At 42.1% G+C, this 8,927-nt stretch overlaps 1 protein-coding gene and 1 pseudogene across 2 annotated transcripts in view; one reads left to right on the top strand and one right to left on the bottom strand.

Annotated features, from left to right (window-relative positions):
* Positions 1–2,869: 2,869 nt before the first annotated feature.
* The window catches only part of LOC108526299 (acetyl-CoA carboxylase 1), a 92,266-nt gene continuing 86,208 nt past the window's right edge, over positions 2,870–8,927 (bottom strand). For both annotated transcript variants that reach the window (XM_017866999.1, XM_017866998.1), the window contains one exon: positions 2,870–3,322. In XM_017866999.1, coding sequence (XP_017722488.1) covers positions 3,032–3,322 — 291 coding nt within the window. In that variant the 3' untranslated portion in view covers positions 2,870–3,031. The remainder of the gene's footprint in view (positions 3,323–8,927) is intronic.
* LOC108526303 (60S ribosomal protein L18a pseudogene) lies at positions 3,880–4,404 on the top strand (annotated as a pseudogene).

Raw genomic sequence — 8,927 nt, forward strand, 5'->3', positions numbered from 1 at the left:
CTACTTTCTATAATGGCTGTCTTGCCAAACCACCAGGTGAGAGGGCATTGAGAACTAGTGGGGTTGAGAATGAGGAGTCCAGAACTTCTTGGTCCCGCTGCAGCCTCTGTGCTCCTGACATGTCTCCATTCACATTTTTTTATAATTTAAAAAACTGGCCAGGCACAGTGGCTAATGCCTACAATCTCAGCATTTGGGGAGGCCGAGGTGGGAGGATCACTTGAGGCCAGGAGTCTGAGACAAGTCTGGGCAACATAGCAAAACCTTGTCTTTATGAAAAATAAAAAAATTAGCTGGGTGTGGTGGTGTGCGCCTGTAGTCCCAGCTACTTGGGAGGTGGAGGTGAGAGGATCACTTGAGCCCAGGAGTTGGAAGATGCAGTAGGCTATGAATGTGCCACTGCACTCCAGCCTGGGTGACAGAGCAGGACCCTGTCTCTTAAAAAAAAAAGAGATAAAATTAATATAACATAAAATTCAACACTTTGGTTTTTAAAGGTTTTTCTGAGTCTCACTCTGTCACCCAGGCTGAGTGCAATGGCATGATCCTGGCTCACTGCAACCTCTGCCTCCTGCATTCAAGCAATTCTCATGCCTCTCTGCCTCCTGAAAAGCTGGGATTACAGACGTGTGCTACCATGACCAGCTAATTTTTTATATTTTAGTAGAGATGGTATTTTGCTATGCTGGCGAGGCTGATCTTGAACTCCTGGCCTCAAGTGATCTGCCTGCCTCGGCCTCCCAAAATGCTGCATTACAGACGTAAGCCACTGCATCCAGCCAAAATTCACCATTTTGAAATGTATAACTCAGTAAATTTTAGTATATTCAGATGTTGTGCAACCATTACCACTAATTCCAGAATATTTTCATCAGCCCCACAAAACCCCCTGTATTGGATCAATTTTCATATTTTAATAAAGTTGTTCTGTGAACTTTATTGAAGTATAATTTACATGCAACAAAATTCATCAGTTTTAAGTGTTATAATGTGATAAGTTATGACAAATGTATGTACTTAAGTAGCCACCACCACAGTCAGAATATAGAGTATTTCCATCATCTCCTGAAATACTCTTATATTTAAAGATGTGAAAGGCAGCAAAGGAAACTGAGAAAGAGGAGCCAGAAATGCAGGAAGATAAAAAGGAGACTTTGGGCTCTTGGAAGCCAACAGAAGAAAGTACTTCAAGGATGACGGAATGACTAACTGTGTCAAATGCTGATGCTATTGTCAAATAACTAAGGTGACGACTAAGAATTCACCATAGAATTCAGTAATATGGAATACTGGTGACCCTGACCAAAAGCAGCTACAGTGGAATGATAAGGGTGCAAGCTCAACTGCAATGGGTTCAAGAGGGAATGGGAGAAGAACATCTGGAGACGGCAAGAACAAACAACTCTTTTAAAAACATTTTCCTATAAAAGGAAGGAAGGGAGGGATAGTGACTGGAGGGGTGTTTGTATGCTACAAGGGCTGATACAGTACAGAGGGAAAAAGTGCTGATGCATGAAAGAGCAGGGAGAAGTGTTAATCATACACTTAAGTTGGCAAGAAAGGAGATCAAGTGTACAAGAGGAGGGATTGGCTTTAGACAGAAGTAGGAACTGTTCATTCAAAGTGTAGAAGAGAAGGTGAAGAGTAAGGGCACAACGGATGCAGGTACATGGGAGCTTGTAGAAGCTCTCTTCTCATTGTTTCTCTTTTCTTGAATATTGGGAAGCAAGGTCTGACAATATCAGCTAAGAGTAGGGAGAGGGAAGTAGATGTTAGAGGTTTGAGGGGAGAGATGTCATCCAGGAGGTTGGTAAGCTTGAATCTAAAGTAAGATCAGTCAACAGAACTGTTTTTTTCCTCCATCAAAGTTGAGCTGGGCAGGTGCAGGCATGGGAGCAGAATGGAGAGAGTTGGATTTAAACAAGGTTTCTGTAAAGGCACAGAGTAGGCAAAGAGAGAAGCAAGTTGAAGCAAGTTGAGAGAGAAAGTTGAAGGTGTAAAAAAGATGGTGATTATAATGCTTAATCAAGGAGTTAACCCTGGAGTTTAAGCTAGATAGGAATGAAATGAGGTGTAAAGAGGGAGTTAAGAACAGAGAAAGGTGGGAGGATCAACAGGTGAGTTCAACTCAATGGTCCTGATGATTTCAAAGGATTGTCGGACTAGAGAGAGAGAGCAGGAAAGAGGATGGAGGAGGTGGCAAAGAAAGAGATACTTGAAATTGAGATTATGGGGAATAAGAGGCTGGGCTAGGGTATAGGATAGAACCATTAGAAGAAAAGGAGTCAAGGATCCAAGAAGCCAGATTATGGGAAGGATCATCTATGTGGATATAGCAATCACCAAGAATTATCACATGACTAGTAGTAATGGACAGAGTGACAATGTGCCAGGAACTAAAAGATGCAAAGAATGAGAGGGAGTGACCAAAGGATCAGGAAACACAAGGAGCAGTGAGGGTATGGCACAGTCTGATGACATGAGATTCAAAGATGGGATTTTTTCAGAGAGAAGGGAGAGGTGTCCGGAAGCAGCAAGGAGGGTCAAGGACAATATTCTCCTTCCAGGCTCAGTGGTATAAAAGAAAGACAGAAATCAGTCAGTACTCCAGAGGGCTACAGGGGAAGCAATATCTTTAGAGGAGAGACAGATCTCAAGGTGAACAAGGAGGTTGGAGTAGAAGATGAGGAGGTAAGGGATTTTGTTGATGATTGACTATAAATCCTGGAAGCCACATTGAAATAGTTTAAAGATAGATATTTTTGGTTTAGCATGTCTCACACTAAATGCATACCTACTATTTCATCTAGTGGTCAACCAAAGAAACAGCAACCTGTTTTACAGTTGGAAGAAAAACCAGGTGAACATATTGAGAAATAATTTGTCTCTAATATGGTGTCTTAAGGAAATTTCATAAATAATTTTGTTTATATTTAATTTTTACCATAAGTGGTGATTTTTGAACTTAAACCTCTCTACCTTTCCCCCACCTATCCATACATGTAGCATAACCATATAGCACTTTGAAGTATTATATGTTCTTAGTGTATACCTTGTAAGGATCCTCAGGATCTACCCAGGCCACATGAAACATATGACGAATTTCTTCTGCCAGTCCGATTCTTGCTCCACTGTTGGCTGATACATAGATGCGTGGAATACCTTCTGCCCTGGCAAGTTCAGAAGCTCTGAGAAATAACCAATCCTCTTGAGGCCCAAAGGACCCAATTCGGTATGTGATGTCATTGCCAATAACAATGATATCTCGGCCTTCTGGATATTCAGGACTTTTAAAGGTCATTTTCCAAGCTACCATGCCAATCTGGAAAGGCATAAACAAACGAATGAACAGAAGTTTTTTACATGCAGAATTTTTTCCAGGTTCCTTGAAGGTATCAGAGTATACCTAGCCACAGCCATTATGTAAAGATACACATTGCTAAAGAGCCAAACTCCCTGTGGGAAACTAAAAAGACATTCTAATATGCTGCTAGATTATGCTGAGAACAGCTGATCTACTGTGTATTTCAAAACTGTCTCAATTCCTTCTTTGGGCCTGCTTAAAGAAGGCAGAAAGGCCAAAATCTAAATGCACTCAGGACACATGTGGAAGAATGCCATAGCACTGTTGATTAATTTCTCATTTTACTGCCGTATATACTAAGACACTGATATGGTTTGGATGTCTGTCCTCTCTAAATCTCATGTTGAGATATGATCCCTAATGTTAGAAATGGGGCCTGGTGTGAGGTGTTTGGGTCATGGGGTGGATCCCTCATGAATGGCTTGGTGTTCCCCTCTGATCTGAGTTCATGCTATATCTGGCTATTTGAAAGAATGTGGCCTTTTGCGGGTGAAAGCAAGCATGTAGAGAGTGCTATGAACGCCTTGGGCACACTATGAGAGTACAAGGTGGTGGGTTGCTGCCTGCCCACCCCCAAATGCCACATGCTGCCCTTCTGTGGTATGTGAATCTTTGCACCTAATCATGTCATTGCCAAGTCCCGCCTCTGGTACTTGGTATCTCAGCAAAAGAAGATAAGAAGTCTTCAGGGAAAACTGTCTACTGTAGGTAGGTGTTTGAGAAATTCCCCCTGCAGGTGAAGAAATCTGGCATCTAGCTGCACTACGACTCCTGTAGCAGCACCCACAACATGTACTGGATGCCAGGACTTGACCACCATGGGTGCTGTCATCCAGTGCTAGTGAGACATGGGCACCTGGCATCACACACAGGCCCACTCCACCCAGATCATGAAGGTGGAGACTGCGGTCAGCAAGTGCTTCCAGCTGGTGGTCAAACAGTTCCATGACTCCGAGATCAAGTTCCCACTGCCCCATGGGGTCCTGCATGGTTAGCATAAGCCATACTTCACCACCAAGAGGCCCAACACCTTCTTCTAGGTGCAGGGCCCTCTCACCCAGGGGTGACTCAAATTAACTCAAGAATGTCACGGTGCAAAAAAAAAAAAAAAAAAAAAAAGAGTGTGGCACCTTGCCCCCCACCTCTCTCTTGCTCCCTCTCTCACCATGTAATGGCTGGGTCCCCCTTCACCTTCCTCCAAGATCATAAGCTTCCTGAGACCCTTACCAGAAGCCCAACAGATACAGTTGCCATGCTTATAGAGCCTGCAGAACCATGAGCCAAATTAACCTCTTTTCTTGATAAATTATCCAGCCACAGGTGTTCCTTTATAGCAACACAAATGGACTAACACAGACACTATCTCCATCTTTTGTGACATTTGTTCCAAGAAATCTTCAACACACAAGGAAGCAGAAAAAGAATCACTTCTCATGGACTGTACACTTTTTCATGATCCAGGCTCCTTGTACTGTCCTCTAGCATTTGATAGGAATAACAGAAACACTCCTTACTGGTTTGTTTCAGGTACGTTCCATTTCTGCAAGAATTTACTAATGCTCAACATTGCATCCTTGTGAGCATCTCTTGCTTTCTCCCAGCACCAGAAAACCAAAGGATGGAAAGAACTAATCTCTTGATGCACTATATGTAAATCTCTGCTCTCTGTTCAGCAGCATATGGCCAGCGACATAAATAAATGATATTGACTTAAAAGGCAGAGGTGACATGTCTCTTCCCAAATTCTCATAGCCCTCTCCTGTTTTAATGCCCTTCGATATGAGAACTAGTCAATCCTTCTACTTGTATATTTGCTAGTTCCATTTCTTTTCTATTCTATTCACTCATACTCTAGTTACAGTTGTAGTTTTTCATGTCTGCCTGTCTGTTTCCCCTATACCTGGATAAGTAATGTTTTCCATTCTTTTTTCCCCCTTTCTTTCTGTCTCTTGCCCCCCTCCTTGCCCCCACCACTCGCCACCAAACACAAAGCCTACCTACCAGATGAGCATCCCTGGTTCTGCCTAATGGAGCCCAGCCACATCTGCAGCCTTGGTCCCTCATCCCCAGGCTGCTGCATATCACCTCATTGGGGAGCTGGCCATCAAGAAGGGCCATTAACAGATGTAAATAGCAGCATCCCTGGAAAGCCACATGCATCACCCAGACTCAACTGGGCCAGTGATCATAAGCTCTGAGTACACATTCCTCAATCCAATTGCACATCCACTGTAATCAGGCTGGTTGAAGCATTCTACACAGCTATTTGTGATTCTCAGCATTAGGAAATACATATATGAAACACCCACAGATAAATATAAGCTATTTAATATATCATACCATTGGCCAAATACAAATCAAAATGGATATAACACACAGGAAAAAATCCAATCACTTTCTGAGATAAGGTATTACTCCATCTACTCATTAAAGACAGAGAAAGGAAGGAAAAATAGATCATTCAAAAAATAGCACAGCAAACATTCAAATTTCAGGATAATTTTGGTTATGGTTTCTAAGAAGCTAGTTAATATAATCCCTGTACGAGCAGAAATATTTTATCTGCCTTCGCACATGTCCCCCTAACCCCAAATCTTTTGTTTTTCAGGAAGGAAAAGCTATTTCCTGTCAATTTTCCTCTAAATGCATTTGTAGTTAGAAAGATTGGATTTTACACCAAATTTTATGATATATTAACCTTAGCCACATAGGCCAGAAGCAGATTAGATACAAGCCCTGAAGAATCTACTTCAGCATTTGTGTGCTAATGTAAACATTGTGACCATGTGGCACTGGGCAGGCAAATAATACTCTTATCTTTCATTACTACCTGGGGACTCTAACTGTGTCACTTGGGCAGTGAGTTCAGCAATTGGCTAGGTCATTATGCTTGCAATATTGACTTCTAATTAGGTGTCAACACAGCAGCACCAAGAACACAATACTCTTTATCAATGTCTTTCCAAAGAGTGTTGCTCATCGACCGACCCCTCCTCCTGTCTTAAAAAGTACCATTACAGAATAGAGAGTGTTATTCCAGTCTCAGTGCAGCAAGATTCCTGATTGGAAGACATTCAGTTCTGAGGTAGCATGATGGACAAACATCTAAGAAAGTATTTATTATTCAATTTACATTAAAATTTAGATTTCACTGCTAATCAAAGGATAGGGCATATAAAGGTGAACATGGGCTTTGGAGTCCAACAAACTTAGATCCAAATCCAGGTGCTATCACTTATATTAACTAACTGTGTGATCTTAAGAAAATTAATTTAATTTTACTGAGTTTCAATGTCCCCACATGTGAAATTAAGAAAATAATAGCCATGGGTTTGATAAACACACTATTAAAAGCAGGAATCTACTATATTAACTTCTACATAAAAAACTTTGTCTTTCTCTCTCCTCTCCCTTTACTCTGTCCAAATCTTACCCATTCCAAAAGGTTCATCCAAATTCCATTTCCTCAGTAAAGCTTCTCCCGGCCTAAAGTAATTCCTCTCTTTTCTGATCTCCTACTAAGACCTCTGTGTAGAGAATTTTTTTTTGAGACAGAGTCTCGCTCTGTCACCCAGGTGGGAATGTAGTGGTGCAATCTTGGCTCACTTGCAACCTCCAACTCCTGCGCTCAAGGCAATCCTCCCACCTCAGCCTCCCAAATAACTGGGACTACAGGCAAGTGCCATCATACTCGGCCAATTTTTGCATTTTTTTGTAGAGACGGGATTTCACCATGTTGCAGGCTGGTCTCGAACTCCTGGCCTCAAGCCATCGTCCTGCCTCGGCCTCCCAAATTACTGGGATTACAGGCATGAGCCGCCTTGCCCAGCCTGAGAATTCTTCTGATAACTAATCACAGGGTGCCTAGGATTGCTCTTGGTTTACCGTCTTGAACAATTTTATCATCTCCTCTAGTGCTTCCCAGGAACACTACACATAGTAAGGGAGTAATAATGCTTGCTAGTTCCAGAGTCTTTTTATTTTTCAATTTTTTTTTTTTTTTTTTTAAGACAGGGTCTTGCTCTGTCACCTAGGCTGGAGTGCAGTGGCACAAATACAGCTCACTGCAGCCTTGGCCTCCTGGGCTTAAGTGATTCTCCCTTTCAGCCTCCTGTGTAGCTGGGACCACAGGCGTGTATGTCACCACCATGCCCAGCTAATTTTTTTATTTTTTGTAGAGACGGGGTCTCACCATCTTACCCAGGATGGTCTTGAACTCCTGGACTCAAGTGATCCTCCCATCTCGGCCTCCCAAAATGCTAGGATTATAGGTGTGAGCCACTGCACCCTGCCTCACTTCTAAAAATAATACTTGAAAAATAGTTAACACCAAGGGCACAGAACATTGTCTGCCACAATATTTTAGAAGTCATGGAATAAGAGTCCTATTCTTAAACTATTTTATTTTAAAAATAACAATAGCTATCATAATAACTACCATTAATTGAACATTTACTATCTGCTGTACTGTTCTAAAAGTTGACAACTACTGATAGTGGTTAAGAGCTTAAGCTGCAAAGTCAAGCTGTCTTGGTTCAAATCTCAGCTTTATGCTAGCTGTATAACCTTGGACACTTAACATTTTATAGCTTCACTTTTCCAATTATAAAATGGGGATGACAGATCCTTTCTGGAGGTATTGTTGTGAGTAACACCATATTAAACTAGTACAGAGCCTGGCATACAAAAGCCCTCAAATGGTAGTTATTATTAACTCAAAGGTAGCTGTTATTATTGCCATAAGGATATTAAGGCACAGAGAAATTAAGTAACTTGTCCTTATAGCTAATGTGAATTGTTTATTTTATTTATTTTTTTTTTTGAGATAGAGTCTTGCTCTGTCGCCCAGGCTGGAGTGCAGTGGTGCGATCTCGGCTCACTGCAACCTCTACCTCCTGAGTTCAAGCAATTCTTCTGCCTCAGTCTCCTGAGTAGCTGGGATTACAAGTGCATGCCACCAGGCCCGGCTAATTTGTGTGTGTGTGTGTGTGTGTATATATATATATATATTTTTTTTTTTGGTAGAGATGGGATTTCACCATGTTGGCCAGGCTGGTCTCGACTCCTGACCTTGTGATCCGCCTGCCTTGGCCTCCCAAAGTGTTTATTTCTTAAAAGGAGGTTCACATACACAAAAACGGTATTTTCTTTTTTTTTTTTTTTAGACAGAGTCTGAGGCCATTGCCCAGGCTGGAGTACAGTGGCGCTATCTTGGCTTGCTGCAACCTCTGCCTAGGTTGGAGTGCAGTGACGTAATCTTGGCTTGCTGCAACCTCCGCCTCTCAGGTTCAAGTGATTATCCTGCCTCAGCCTCCCAAGCAGCTAGGATTACAGGCACGTAACACCACGCCCAGCTAATTTTTGTATTTTTATAGAAACAGGATTTCACCATGTTGGCCAGGCTGGTCTTGAACCCCTGACCTCAGGTGATCCACCTGCCTAGGCCTCCCAAAGTGCTGGGATAACAGGCATGAGCCACCGCACCCAGCCAAGAAATGGTATTTTCTTTACTAGAGAAATTAAGGAAGCATGTTCCTTAATTAAAAAGACATTAGTAGAAAAA

The sequence above is a fragment of the Rhinopithecus bieti genome, unplaced genomic scaffold (genome assembly GCF_001698545.2).
Source record: "Rhinopithecus bieti isolate Rb0 unplaced genomic scaffold, ASM169854v2 scaffold_1853, whole genome shotgun sequence".
NCBI lineage: Eukaryota > Metazoa > Chordata > Mammalia > Primates > Cercopithecidae > Rhinopithecus > Rhinopithecus bieti.